This window comes from Antechinus flavipes, chromosome 5, assembly GCF_016432865.1.
Source record: "Antechinus flavipes isolate AdamAnt ecotype Samford, QLD, Australia chromosome 5, AdamAnt_v2, whole genome shotgun sequence".
NCBI lineage: Eukaryota > Metazoa > Chordata > Mammalia > Dasyuromorphia > Dasyuridae > Antechinus > Antechinus flavipes.
Window position 1 is genome coordinate 287,703,788 of NC_067402.1, and position 15,628 is coordinate 287,719,415.

Here is a 15,628-nt window from a genome sequence, read left to right on the forward strand (position 1 = left end):
AGGAGTGTCGGACGGCCGACTGTTACTGCCCTTCACACAAACTCAGCGCTAGCGGTCCCTTGGTACTCGTGCTTCAGCTCTGGGGGAGATCAGCAGCCTAGCCCAGCATATAAGACTTTCCTGGAAAGCGCAGCACAGGAGGAACACACCCACAGGCACACATGGAGAGACACCCAGGAATACCCCAGGCCTACAGCCACCTGTCTCTTCTCTCTCTTCAGCAGAGAAGGTTCTCCATTAGCACTGTAGGGAATTAGTCTCAGGCCCTAGCAGCAAGCACCTTCCTTCTAGGCTTCAGTGTTGGTCTGGAGGTAGCCAGAGGGAGAGGCTGGGCCCTTTACACTTACTGCTTTGGAGGATCCAACAGCTCTGCTGCCCTGCCCACTCACTGCCCTGACTCCAGGTTTGCTCAAGTTGAGTGACTCAGCTCAGAGCGGGGTGACCTTGGACAGCACCGTTACCCAGAGTTCTGAGCCAGAGAGTACACTGGTGCTCAGGAACCCTCCTTCTCAAAGAAGGCTGTGATTCCTGGGGCAATATTCCGCTACATCTCATAGATACATGCAGGAGGCAGACTGACAAATGGATCCCTAGATAGATACCTACATACATAGGTAGCTATATGATAGATATATAGATGGACAGACATAAATCGATAAATAGATAAATAAATAGATATCTAAATAGATAAACTGACAAACAGATAAGGAGATAAAATTTACCCTACATAGTAGGGTAAATTTATAGACTGACAGACAAGTATACAGGCAGACAGATAAATCAATAAATAAATAAACAAATACCTACATAGATAAATTGATAGATAAACAACTAGGATAGATAGATAGATAGATAGATAGATAGATAGATAGATAGATGATAGATAGATAGATGATATATAGATAGATAAACAACTAGGATAAATAGATAGATAGATAAGCAACTAGGAGAGAGAGAGAGATGACCAACTAGATAGATAGACAGAGAGGTAAATGATAAAAAGAATCCTAGATAGATACATATAAACTTACACACATAGGTAGATATACAATAGATATATAGATAGATAGACATATAGTTAGATAAGTAGAAAGATAAATAGATATCTAGATAGACAAACTGACGAACAGATAAGCAGATAAAATAGATAAAATAGACAGACAGCATACAGGCAGACAGATAAGTAGATAAATAAATAAATACCTAGATAGATAGGTAGATAGATAGATAGTTAGACAGAGAGATAGGTAGATAGATGCCTAGGTAGGTAAGTACATAGACAGATAAGTAGATAGCTAAATAGATACTTAAGTAGATAGATAGTTAGACAAATTGTCCCAAAAATAGATGTCTACATAGATAAATAGTTAGAAAGATAGATGGAAAGAGACATAATAGATAGATAAGTAGATAGGTAGATATGCAACCAAATAGACAAATAAATAAATATATAAGTAAATAAATAGATACCTAGATAGACAGATATAGTTAGACGAATAGATTGGTAAATAGATGTCTAGATAGATAAATAGACAACACACACAGACAAATAGACATACACAGAGCATTAATCAAACAATTACCATGTATCCGGCAAGGTACTGAGTGCTGGGAGTACAAGATAAGCAAAAAGAAAGACATCCCCTCCCATGAGGAGTTTACATTCTAATGGGGACGATGGGCACCACGCTGGAGATGGAGGGGAAAGATCCCCAAGTGGGCCCAAGTCAGGAGTTGCTGTGGAGGGCCAGGGGAGGGAGCAGGGCCGACTCGGGCACTTCCTCTAGTATAGCTTCTCAAGGGGGCACTGGGGGCGGCGGGACCTTCTGAGGTCCTCTGAAGTACTCTCCTGGTACCAGACCCCAAATATCTGTATGATCCAGAGTAAGCAGGTTACCTTTGGGGGCCTCAGTCTCTTTATCAGTAAAATGAAGGGATTAGATTCACTTGCCTTTGGGGTCCTCTTTTAGCTCTACATTTATGATTCAACCTGGATTGTCTTGGGAAAGCAACTTTACTGCCCGAACCTCAGTATCCTAATCTGTAAATGGGGGGAGATCGGACTCAGTGGCTCAGACATTCAGACCTGTGATCCTCTCATCCTTTGTTTCAGGCCTTGATGTCCCTCTTTGTTCTGGCCTCCAAAGATGGCTGGGTCAACATCATGTACAACGGGCTGGACGCTGTGGCCGTCGACCAGCAGGTATTATATCTCCCCTCTTGGGAAGCTTGGAGGTAAAGGGTAAGAAGGAAGGGGGATAGAATGAGCAGCAGGAATAGAAGGGGAGACATTCAATTCAGCAAAAAAAAAATTGATTAGATGTTCCCATGTGCAAAAACAAACAAAAAACCCCAACCCAACCCAAATCCTTGTCTTTGATATGGGGAAACATGAGCTGGTTAGTAGACAATCTTTGCTCTCAGTGAGCTCCCCCCCGGCAGCAGAACTATAACCAGCAGTGACGGAACCTGGGGCAGCAGGGGTAGTTGGGGGAATGAATGGGAGGAGACAGCTGCAAGTGAGGTTGTGGTCCTAAGGATGGAAGTGGAGGCAGATCTCTTTGGACAGGAGCTCCCCTGGGCTGCACCGAGGCTTTAGGGCACCCTCCTGGGCTGCTGGGTTCTGACCTTCACCTTTACTATGCCATGGGTGTAGCCTGTGCCAAAAGGTGTGGTCATACTGAAGAAGGATGGACCCATTCCCCAAGAATCTGGGTTATGGTCTGTCATTCAATGCTTGAGCTTTGGCTTACCCAGCTTCCAGGATGAGGCTGGAGATTGGGCCAGAAGGCAAATGAGATGCAGGAAGAAAAAGAAGTAGGAGGAACTGTAGTAATTGTCTCCTTCAGTGACCTCCTAGAAGTGATGTTTATTAAGCTGAACACGGGGTCTCAGGAGAAGGGCACAATCAGAATGGGTAGCACAAGTTCCAGGCAGAAAATTGGGGGCAGATATCTTACATATCCAGGGAGGCTTTGCTGTAGTCGAGAAGTCTTGGTGTCTTCCTAATGGGACAAGAAGCATGCCCTCTTAAATTTCAGCACCTTTGGGTAAAGTGCTGATTGCCCCACCTTAGTTATCGTTTTGGCTAATGGTGGGTAGAAGGGAGCAATAACTAATAATGATACAGCAAATATCTTAAATTTCTAAAGTGTTTATTGACTTTAAACTATTTTCATCACAACAGCCATAATGGGTAATGCAAAAATCATTGGCCCTATTTCAAAGATGAGGTCATTAGATTCAGAGAGATCGGGTCATTTGCATTAGCTATTAATTATTGGATCTCAAACAACCAGGTCTTTTGACCTCAATTCTATTGCTTTCCTTCTGCACCACACTGCACTTCACACAACTACAAGGCAAGGAAAAGTAAGATGATGCAAAGGGAAACTCCAGCAAAGGACAAGAAGTGTAAATGTGAAGCAATTGCTTTTACTTATGGAGGAGGTGAGATCAGGATCAAGGCTTGGACTTAAGTAGATGGGGCAAGGGAGGTCCATTCTTGATGTGGCACAGAGAAGGGAGGGGAAAGAATGAAGAAGATGGATGGAAAGAAATGTGGCTTAATGGATACATAAGAAACGTGAAAGAGAGTCGAGATCAATAGTTTCATTTGCGGGATAGCCCTGTCTATTGATGTAATAAGTGATGTAATCACTTAGTGTGATAAGAGAAGGTTCACAGAGATCCTTCTTTCCCCAGATATCTTTTCCTTTTAGCTTGTCAGAATGATTTGGGGTTAGACAGGTCCTTGGTTCCTGGAAAGCACTTGTAGTCTAAACAGATATTATCTAAGAGAAGAAGTAGAGATTTATTAATGGAGAAAAAGAGCTTCCTTTCCCATAGTGCTGCTTGTTGGCTCTAGTGAGCTAGCTTCATCCTTGGTTATCTTGGAAGACAGAGGGAAGGAATGATAATTTTTAGGGATGTGCCCTCATAAAGGCCTCGGCCCAAGAAGGGTCAATTTAGTGATGAAATACAACAGCAAAAGATGTTTAAAGGGGGCTGTTGTGAAGGTAGGGACCACAGTTTGCTTGTGCTTCACTTCCCCACCACTAATTCCCTTGGGAAGGGAAGTTGGGGGGGGTCTGAGTTCCATGACCACTGACTCCCAGATCCTTCAGCCTCTGACCTCAAATAAGGAGGGGTTCAGACGCTGTGCCCCAGATATAGTGGGAGCCCATTTCTTGACAGAGACTGATTGCTGCCCAATTCTTTGGTGTTTTCTGTGCTTAAGACCTCCTGAGGGCACGACAGTCCCTAATGACTCAGACCCTGGGGGGGAGGGACACAGTCATACATGAGAGCCCCCCAGAGGTAGCCCAAACTACAGAAGTAGACCATTCTGCCCCTTATCCTCCTGTCAATCTGCTCATAGAAGGATACCAGCCCAGAAGCCTGAACTCCCATAGCTTTTCCCAGTGGCCTCAGGGAGAAAGTCCGGTGCCTTCTTTAGTTGTGGCTAGTATTTTGCTCCTTCTTGCTCCCTCAGCTCAGCTGCTGGCCTTCCTGAGGGCAGTTACAGGTGGGGATCAGGCCTGAAAAAGTCCCTCCCCCTTCGCTCCCTGCTCCTGACAATGCCTTAGCCCTTTACCCGGCCCCAGAGTCGCCCCAGCATCCTCCCTGGCCCTCGGCGCCATCCTCCTCCCCTTCTCCTCAGGCAGATGGAGGTCACAGCTCTCCCTCCCCTCCTCTTCCAGCCACAGAAAGCGAGGGACAGGCTGCTACTGGGGAGAGTTCTCCAGGGAGAAGGGATGTGAGATAAATATCAAGGTAGAATGACAAGTTATTACATTTCAGTTTATAAAAACACACCCACTTCCCTTGGCCTCGGGGCTCAGACACATCACTTTCCATAAAGGAATAGAAACGCACAGAGCAAAATCAGCTCTATAGGATTAGATTGCTCCGTCAGCGCTTTCCCAGCCTCTGCCCCAGCCCCCAGCCTCACTCTGGGGCCCCCATCATCCCACCCACTCCCCTCTGGTCTGGAACCTCTAACTCTCAGCAGAAAGGGGCAATGGAGCTGGCCTTGGTCCTGAACGGCCTTTTCCTGGCTTTCTCCTCCCCCGTCCCGGCTGTGGGTGTTCCAGTACCCACGCCACATCGCCGGCTGGCGCAGCACATTGCAGATTCCCTGCTCCCCATGAGTCAGAGCCTTTGGAAGGGTAGCTGCCTGCCTCCTCCTTAATGAGAGAGGGAAGATGGCCTTCTAGCGGAACTGGCCAGAACACCAGCTCTCATCCCCTCTTTGGAGACCAACTTTTCCCCCAGCTTCTCTTAGGTGTTGTATGCACGGACCATTGAGGCAGTGTTATTCCTGAGACTGCCTGCCACCTTCTCTTACCCCATTTCTATTAAACTATATCTAGGATCTCCCGATCTCCGATATTTCAGGAGGATGGTATTTAGAGCGTTAGAGATCATGGGGCCCTTCTCCCACCATTCATATCAGCCCCCAATTCAAGGGTTTCCCCTCTCCCTTCCTAGGATAACCTCAACATCACATTTTATAGACTCTCTGATTTGGAGAGTCTGTAGCCCAACCCACCTCTGAGGAGGAGTTGCCCCCTCTACAATATGTCTAGCAGGGCAGCTGGGTGGTGTAGGGGAGAGAGCACCAGCCTAGTCAGGAGGACACGAGTTCAAATGTGGCCTCAGATACTAAATACTTCCTAGCTGTGTGACCCTGGGCAAGTCACTTAACCCCAATTGCCTCGGCCAAAATATATGTCCAGCAAGTGATTTATCAAGCTTCCATTTGAAGATGTCTATTGCCAAAGAAACTACCTCCTCCCAAAACTTTGGACAATTCTCCCTGTTAATAATTGTTTCCTTATTGAAAACTATCTTTGCATGTATTTTGAAAAACAAAAAAAGCTATTATTTTTTTTAAAAAAGAAGTGTTTTCTTAAGGATCATTAAGCTAGATGGACTTTGAAGAGGTCTTGAAGGCTATCAAATCCAACCTCTTTCTGTAGGTGAGTAAACTGAAGTCCAGGGAGGCCAAGTGACTATTCCAATGTCACATGGTAGTGAACATCAGGGATGGGATCTGAACCTAGGCCCTTTGACATCAGAGACTGTTTATATCAAGCCAGGATCCACCACTTTGCAACTCCTTCCATCACTCCTCCTGGTTTTGCCTTCCAGAGCCAAGCAGGAGAAAGCTAATCCCTCTCCTATGAATCGCTTGCCTAAATAGTCAGGCATTGTCTTTTGTTTGTCAAGTTAAACCTTCTCTGGTCCTTCAAGTCCTCCTCATGGGCATGGACATGATCTCCAGTGCCCAAAGGGTGTGCTTGTTTATCATTGGTGACCTGAGGAGTCAAACCCAGGAGAGGGACTGTAACCTCCCTCATTCTAGATTCTCTGCTTCTGGAAATGAGGCTCCTAAGATAACTAGATGGAGCCTAGAGCTAGGAAAATAGGAGTTAAAATCCAGTCTCAGACATTTATAGCTGTATGATTCTGGGAGGGAGGGATGAAGGGAGACATAGAGAAAGAGACACCCATCCAACTCCTCCCCCATAACAATCTCCCTTGTTTCCATTTAAATCTTCTCTCTCTCTCTCTCTCTCTCTCTCTCTCTCTCTCTCTCTCCCACACATGCATGTGCACACACATGTTGCCCTCTTCAGTAGAATGGAAGCTTCTTGAGGGCAAAACTTCCTAATTTTTGTCTTTGTATTCTTCAACTCCTAGCCAAGTTCCAAGCATTGAGAAATCTCTTAATAAATCTTCGTTGATTGATTCTTATCCTAAAAGGTGGGAGGTATCCTAAAAGCTTAATGGGTTCAAGAAAAGGCTGGATAAGCTCCCAAAAGACAGCATCAATGTAGACCATTAAGAGAAACTAAGACTGTTGGATGTTGGAGTCAAGGAACAACCTGACCTTCCATCAAACTTTCCTAACAGTCCTTGGCAAAGTATTTGTTATAGCCTAGAGTTACCATATCAACTTCATGGAAGACTTGAGCAGATTGAGGATTTGAATAGGCAGAAAAGAGGCAAGGGATATCCCAGGGACAGAGTAAGTTAAGGTTTGGAGGCAAGATTTAGGGGAAGAAGAAGAAAGGACCAGGAAAACAGTCTGGTTGGCACATACTGTCATTTCCCATCTCTTTTCCTTATCTTGCTTTTCTAGTACATCTTATTCTCCCCAAAGCATTCACTTATCTTTAGAATGTTGCCACGTTTCCTACCAAGCAAAGTTTGGGAGAAAAAATAAAAAAGGTTTTTTTTAAAGTTCTTAGGTTTGTTCTCAGATTGTATAGCCTTAGGTAAATTCAATAAGTAAACCTTTTAGTAATTCTAACTCTGATGATCTTTTCCAGTTAGAACATTTTTTTCAAATTGTCTTTGATCATTTGCATTTTGGTTCATAATTTTTCAGCTTTGTAGTTATTGGGGAAACTGTTGATTTTATGTGTTTTTGTAAATTATCTACAATGTATCTTGGATCTTATTAGAGCTATTTGGTTTTTTCCCCATTAAGTTAACTATTTCTCTTTTAATATTGCCTGCATTGATTTTGTTTATACAAAACTGTTTCATTTATGCATTTCAAATTGTCTATATTATCTTGAGTAACAATTTCCCAGTGACTATGGGTCTGAAAGATACCTTCTCTCATTTTCCTCTTTTTATTTAAGCCACATGGCCATTTGGTGGTTTTTGTGGAATGTCATGGAAGATGTCAGTCTAGCTTTGATTCCCAACTTCTCTTTTTCTAGCCCGTGACCAATCACAATCCCTGGATGTTGTTGTATTTCATCTCCTTCCTGCTCATCGTCAGCTTCTTCGTCCTTAACATGTTTGTGGGTGTGGTGGTGGAGAACTTCCACAAGTGCCGGCAGCACCAGGAGGCAGAGGAGGCGCGTCGGAGGGAGGAGAAGCGACTCCGGCGGCTGGAGAAGAAGCGAAGGAGTAAGGCCCAGCCTAAGTGTGCGTTGGGTTCGTAGGCTGAGGTTTTCCCAGCAAAACCTTCTCCTCTTCTCTATTCCCCCCACCTCTCTCATTCCCCAAAGTTTCATCCATTTTCCCCCTACCCCTAGTTTGGACTGTGGAGGTGGGGAGGATGGGATGGGCTTATGTGATGCAGACCTGTTAAATTCAACAAGCATTTATTAAACACCTACTGTATCTGGGCTCCGTCTTGATCTTCCTCCATTCTAAATCTGGGATGCCTGAAATGCTAAGGAGCCCAAGGACTTTGGTTCTTACCTCTCACCTCTTGGATAGAATCCTTTCCCAATTTTGCTTGTACCCAAGAAAGAGGAAGCAAAATACTGGCCACTGGCCCTCAGGTTAGAGGAGAGCATTTTCCTGAGGAATAAGAAGACTAAATTTCAGTTTTCTTCTAGTCTCTCTGCCCCGGGCTTTCCAAATGCTCACTCAGGCTTCACGCTCTGGCTCTGGTGCCCATCTCCACTGGAAGGCGAGCCCAGTTTCCCTTCCCTTGTATTCCTCTCCTCTCTCACCTCCAGTCCAAGATGGGGCAGCTCCACTTCCTGCCTGTTTCTAGTTCCTCCTGTCAGCTTGTCTTCTCATTCATGGTCTTAGTTCATTGAGGCATGATCTGAGCTACCTTACAGATTGTCCTGAATTTGCTAACTGTCTTTTACTCCTTCTTCTGATCCCTCCCTCCTCCCCCTTTCCCCTCTCTTTTTTTAATCTCCTTGATCCCTTTTTCTCTATCCCTCCCACTTCCCCATCTCCTGTCCCCCTGACCTTTGATACCAATGTTCCCTCGCCCTTGTACCTTCTTCCTCCTCTCTCTCCTGCCCCACTTTGTCCTGGGGTGGGTCCCCTCCCCTTTGCTTCTGCAGAAGCCCAGCGGCTCCCATATTATGCTACCTACTGCCCTACCCGGCTCCTTATTCATTCTGTCTGTACCAGTCACTACCTGGATATCTTCATCACCTTCATCATCTGCCTCAATGTCGTGACCATGTCCTTGGAACACTACAACCAGCCCATGGTGAGTGGACCCCCAGCACCCACACCCAAGCCCACCCCACCCCCACCTCTATTTTAGTGTCTCCAGCCAGAGCTCTGCATCACTCTGGGTTGTGGAAGAGGGAACACAAAGCAACAGCAAGAGCACTGGCTGACTTTGAGGACCTGAGTTCAAATTCTACCTGTGGGTGTTAATATAACACTTACTACTCATGTAACCTTGGGCAAGTCATGTAACCATATCATGCCTCAGTTTCCTCATCTCTAAAATGATAGGATTGGACTTGGTCTTTGAGGTTCCCTCTAGATCTATGACAGTGGCTAAGTCACTTTTATTTCTTTGTGCCTTAGTTTATCTATCTGTAAAATGAAGGGCCTGGACTAGTTGAACTCTGAGGTTCCTCTCAGTTCTATATCACTGGGAGAGGGAAAGAGAGAGACAGAGACAAGAAAGAAAGAAACTTTAAAAGACGAAGATGAGGGACAGACATAGGGTTGAAAAAGTCAGATTGTAGAGGGAGAAGAGACCCCCGAAAACCTGATTATTTTACGGGTGAGGAAACTGAGATCCAGACAAAGGAAGGGACAGAGGGCAGAGACTGCAAGTATCTGAGGTGGGATTTGAATCCTTTCATTCATAGAGTAAAAGTGCTAGAGGTGGAAGGGATTTCCGGAGCCTCCTAGTGTTACCCTCTCATTTTATAGGAAACTGGCCCACAGGGTGAAATAACTTGCTCATGTTCCTTTAAGCACATAACTGGAAGAAGAGAATTCCCAGGCCAATTGACTTGAGACCAAGCGTTCTTTCCACTGTTGCCTCCAAGCTCATCCCAGGCCTTAATCTCAGGGGAAGACATTGGATTTGGAGTGAGAATATGTGAGGGGATAGGGTGAGAAAAAAGCTATCCTCTATCCCACAGACTATGGGGCCTGTGGTTCACACCTTCCTGGGGGGATCCTGACATACAAAGACAAGATAATGAGAAGTGATCTGAGGAGAGGGAGCATGTTAACAATGGGAAGAGGGGCTGGAATCCAGGGAAGCTTCATGGAGATGATGGGGTCTCACCTGGGCCTTGAGGGAAGATGGGAAGAGGTAAAGATAAAGGCAGAGATAAAGATGGAGGCATGGAGGGGACAGACTGCTCAGATTTAGGGAAACATTCAAAGTTTGGCTTAGTACATGAAGAATAATTAGATAATGGAGAAGGGGCTTATGGAAGTCTTGCCTCATTTCCCATCCACCCCGTCCTTCTGAACTCAAACTGTGTTCTGGCCCTAGAACTTTCTCATGTCTCGCAGGGGAAAGGATGAACAAATGGCCACGATCGATCTGTAAACAGATTAGTTGTCTGTGAGAACTTTTCCAGAGTTTACTGTTTATTTTTTATCTAGTAATAAGACCAGAAATGGTTCATTTCATGCCCAGCCAGCTCAGGAGTCTGTCTCTGGCAGGGGGCACTAAGGGATGTGAAATGTCCTTTCTTGACATTAACCTCAGGGGTTAGCGATGTCTCCAAATGTGCCGTGCTCACCCTGCTAATGAGCACTGTGATGTGGCCGGGGGGCGCAGGTCTGACTAGGCGGGAGCGAGGGGGAGAGGGGGATAGGCAAGGCTGGCTCTGGGCGGGGGACCAAGCCTCAGGCTGAGCTCACACGGAAGAGCGGGGCTGTCAGCATCCTTCAAAGGGCAGACAGGCTGGCCGGGGTCTGAGGCACTGCAGCTGGGACAGGGCAGGGAGTGGGGAGGGCCTGAAGGCCTGCGGGAAGAAATCACTGAAGCAACTTTCAAGGAAAAGAAGGCCCGTCAGGAGCCAATTTCCCCTTCTCCTCACGTAAACACGGGCAGAACGCTGCCCTTTGATACTCTGCTGAGGCTGTGGCACTTGTACTCTGGCCTTGGTAGACATTCGGGACATTGTCTGTGTGATGGGGGAGAAAGAATCTGCCCAACAGCCTTAAATGAGAAAGAGAAGGGAGAGGGGAGAGAGGGAGAGAGGATGGGAGGAAGGGAGGGAGGAAGAGAGGGGGAGAGAGGGAGAGAGGATGGGAGGAGGGGAAGAAGGGAGGGAGGGAGAGGGTAGGAAGGGAAGGAGGGTGGGAGGGAGGGAGAGAGAGAGAGAGAGAGAGAGAGAAGAGAGAGAGAGAGAGACAGACAGAGAGAGAGAGGAAGAGAGAGAGACAGAGAGAGAGAGAGAGACAGAGAGAGAGAGAGACAGACAGAGAGAGAGAGAGAAGAGAGAGAGAGAGAGACAGACAGACAGACAGACAAACAGACACAGCCTCAGAGACAGAAGAAAGAGAGACAGACACATTGGAGAGAGGAGGAAAGAGACAGACAGATAAAGACACAGAGAAAGTGAGAGAGTCACAGAGACACAGAGACACAGAGATAGGAGGCAGAGAGACAAAGATAGAAGAGAGGCATAAATTGAGAAAAAGAATAACAAAACAGGTGCCTGTGACCAAAGTTGTGTTAACCCTTGAACATCAACCAACATTTCGTGTCAGGCACTATGGGAATAGAAAAAAAGGCAAAAGACAGTCCCTGTCCCCAAGGAGCTTGCAGTCTAATGGAGGAGACAACAGGCAAACAAATATATACAAAGCAGACTACATACAGGATAAACAGGAAGTAATTAAAGAGGAAAACCCTGGGAATGAAGGTATTAGGGAAGCTTTCTGCAGAATGTGGGATTTTAGTGGGAATTTAAAGGAAGACAAGTATTCTTCATGCAAAACAGTCTAGGTGCATATCCCTTTATTCAGCCCTAGTGTGCCCACCTTTGATCCAATTCTGAAGATTCCCTGGTCATGGTCTTAAAAACTACCGATTGTAAAGTTCCTTTAACCCCTCATGAACCAAGAGAATAGGGAAGGGACCAGCAAGGATTTGTCCTTGTCCCTCGAGTCCATGGTCTCAGGTAGCTTGTAGCTCAGCCCAACACCCGTGACTTTCCTATCATGAGAGAAACACAGATATGGATGCCCAGGGAAATTATCAGGAAGGCCAAATTCCTTGGAATTACATTTCCCTGTCTCAGAGAATATTACCTGATTCTCTCGCGTTTCCTTTGTCAGTAAACTCATTTTAAAAACCGTAGCATAAGGACTATGTTAGGCAACAGCAGCCGGGAAGCCCGGTCCTTTGCTGCCTTTGTTTCCTGCTTCAGTCAGGGAGAGAGGGGGGTCCCCCAGCCCAGGGCCCTGCCTCCCTGACAACAGCCCCAGGTGCCGGAGCCCAGGCCGCACCTCCCCGCAGCTCCCTGTAGTCCCCTGTCCGGCAGGGCTTGGGGCAGCCGCTGGCTTTCTCCCCTTCAGTGCCTGCTCAGAGGGAGGCCGTTCTGCGAGATGGCTCCTGACTCCTTTTCTCCCCCCACAGTCCTTGGAGATCGCGCTCAAATATTGCAACTACATGTTCACCACGGTCTTTGTGCTGGAAGCCATGTTGAAGTTGGTAGCATTTGGACTGAGACGCTTCTTCAAAGACAGGTGAGTGGGCCCGAGCTGCCCCCTCCTCCCCGGCACATTAGCGGGAGACCCGTTACCTGCAGTTCGGTGCTGTGGGGGGGCTGGGTGTGGGGGTGACCTCGGTCTCTCTTCCTTCTCCTCAGAGCTCCCCACGAGCCCAGTAAAAAGCAGAGGGGATTAACGGCACTCCCATCCTGCCTCTCTAGAACATTTATTCTATATATATATATATTATATTCAATATGCAATGTATTAATTCCTCAAAGCCCAGCTTAGGATTGAGAGGCACTATTGTTTGGTATAAAGAGTGTTGGTCCCAGAGCCAGCAAGATCCGGTTTCGATCCAACATCTGTGTGACCCTGGGCAAGACATTCCCTCTTGAGCATCAGTTTTCTCATCTGTACAATGGGGCTAATAATACCCATCGAGCCTACTTCACAGGGATGCTGTGAGACTCAAGTGAGATAATGGAGATAGAATGTCATGTATTTCAAAATGACTTTGGTTATTGATTTTGACATCTCCTCCAAGAACGATTGCTTTTCTAATTGCTTCTATCCAAAAACGGTCTCTTCTCATTTCACTCCGCCTGGAACTCTCCCCGGAATCACCCAGTGAGTTAATAGCCAGGCCAGCTCTTCTGACGGCCGGCTCTGGATGCTTTTCAGGGCGCCATCCTTTTCCCAGCCTGTGATTTGCCTTTGATGGCAAATCCAGTTTGACTTGAGATCAGAGGATCAGAGATTTCAAACTTCTGGAGGCCTTAAAGGCATCTGGCCCAATCCTCTCATTTTATAGAGGAGGAAAAAGGAGATTGGGGGATTTAGGGTTATCACTTTAGAACTGGAAGGAGGCTTATAAGGTCCATCCTCCTCACTGGGGCCTAGAAAGGGGAACTGCCATTCTCTAAGTCAGTCACACGGTGGGAACATGGAGGATCCGGAATCTGCACTCTAAATCATGAGGATTTCTGCTGTATCGTGTCTCTTTGTGGGACTGTGTCAGCTGGAAATCATCCTTCCCTTCGTGGGGCTTCCGGCTGCTCATGGGGCACTAACGGGAGAGAGAGGAGGACTCGTCCCCAGAGCCTCGGATGTTGCTGGACTTTTGGTCTCGGCTGCCAGAGTGCCCAGGAATAAGAGAGCAGTCTCCTGCTCGGTGCTGCTGGGAGGTCCGGGTGCCAGGTCTTGGGAATGGCATTGACAGATAGGAGACCATCTCAGGGATATGAAGGGACTGGAAGTCACAGCCTGCAAGGATCCTTTAAGAGTATCCTCTGCCCTGGTCAGTCCGCGTGGAGAATATTACAATGAATTCTGGGTGCCACAGGGTAAGAAAGAACATCAATGAGTTGGAGAATATCTGGTCCTGAGTTCCAGGTTAAAGGAATCAGGGATTTGTAGCCTGGAAAAGAGAAAACTTGGGGGGACATTATAATTATCTTCAAGTATGTTGATTATTGTATGTATGATCATATGATGCTGAGTTACATAAAGGTTGCACAGAGAGGCAGTTTGAGATCAGCATAAAGAAAAACTTCCTAAAGATGGGAGCTGTCCAAAAATGAGCGTGATGAGTTATTCCTCAAAGGGGGGTTTGGTGGAAGCTGGATAACCCCGCCCCCATTTCTTCTTGGAATTCTGGTCTTAACTCTCAGTTTGCCTCCTGGATACTCCATCATTGCCTCAAACTCAGCCTTTTCCAAAACTAAAGGGAAAGCGGTCTTTAGAGGCCTGTGGTGTAGTGTCTGGTCAGTGGCTCTTTAGGAGGAAGGATAAAATCTACGCTCTTGGCCCCAGAGGGCAGAACAAGGAACAATTGAGTGAAGGGAGTGGGAAACCACAGGGGGATAAGTATAGTGGCCACTGTCCCAAAATGCAACGAGCATCCCAGGATATAGGGGACTCCCCTTTGATGAGATGATCAGAAGCAAATCAGCCACATATAAGGGCTATGAAAAGCCGTGTATGTAATACAAAGACTTCTGGGTTTGGGAGTCAGGAGTACTGTGTTTGAGCTATAACTCAGTGCAGATCCCACCCTGGCCAAGCTCCTTGCTCTCATTGGGTCTTGTTTTTTCACCTGAAAACTAAAGGATTCAGTAATCTCTAAGGTGGTCTTCTGTGATGGAATAGAGGAAAAAGTCATAGGACCTGAGTCCAAATCCCGTCTCTGATACAACCACATTTGTATGACACTAAGCGGATTATTTAGCCTCCCTGGCTGGTCCCCAGATCTGTGATCCAGGGAAGTAACTGGCCAGCTTTAAGTCCGTGATCCTGCGAAATACTTGACCCCAAGGTCTCATCTCCCCCTAAGTCTGCTCTGCGATGCTGGGATTTTGAAGGGCTGCACAGGGGTGCTTGGAGCGTTGGCGTTCCTCCCCCTGCCTCTCCCCAATCCATCCCCTCCCGTCCCAAGCCACCCTAGAGATCAGTGATGGCCGCGTCCTCACCTTCTGTCCTACGCTCAGGTGGAACCAGCTGGACCTGGCCATCGTGCTCCTTTCAGTCATGGGTATCACCCTGGAGGAGATCGAGATCAACGCCGCCCTGCCCATCAACCCCACCATCATCCGCATCATGAGGGTGCTTCGGATCGCCCGAGGTGAGGAGGTCCCTGGGGGTTTCGGGGGGGAGGTGGATGGAGGATGCTGCTCATGGGGGCCTCGGGGAGTCCCGTCCCTGAACCTCACCCGTAATCCAGAGCAGGAGAGGAGCGGGTGAGGGACTGAGGGCCCAACTGGCTGCAGGGTGGGAAGCCCCAGTGCCCTGCTCATGGGGAGAGTTAGAACCTCCCTTTGGGCCTTTGGGGCTGTTAGGAGAGGAAGGTGATATTTGTTCCAGGCCCAAGGGCCACTGTGACTGGGGGAAGTGGGAGTAGGTGGGAGGGCAGGATCAGGATGGAAAGTGGGATCCTAAGCGAGTCACACCAATGGGCTCTGAAATGAGGGGTGGACCCTGAAGGTCCCATCTAGTTCCAGCTCTCAGTGTCAGGTTCCTCACTTGGAAAACGAGGGGCTGGACTAAATGACCTTTAGGGTCATTTCTAGTTCTAAATCTTTGGGTCTACAACGAGTGAGGAAGAGGGAAGGATACGGAGCACTGAGGATGAATGAAAATAGAGGAACGTAGGGGGAGGAAAAAACCGGGGAGGAAAGCTGAGAGAGCAGGGCTGCTAGAAGAGGAGGGA

At 47.2% G+C, this 15,628-nt stretch overlaps 1 protein-coding gene across 1 annotated transcript in view; it reads left to right on the forward strand.

The window, feature by feature from the left end:
• CACNA1I (calcium voltage-gated channel subunit alpha1 I) overlaps positions 1–15,628 on the forward strand; it is a 148,864-nt gene that overhangs the window by 105,537 nt on the left and 27,699 nt on the right. The window contains exons 22-26 of the mRNA XM_051962512.1: positions 2,114–2,203; positions 7,740–7,932; positions 8,835–8,986; positions 12,347–12,456; positions 14,910–15,043. Of these exons, the coding sequence (XP_051818472.1) occupies positions 2,114–2,203; positions 7,740–7,932; positions 8,835–8,986; positions 12,347–12,456; positions 14,910–15,043 (679 nt within the window). The remainder of the gene's footprint in view (positions 1–2,113; positions 2,204–7,739; positions 7,933–8,834; positions 8,987–12,346; positions 12,457–14,909; positions 15,044–15,628) is intronic.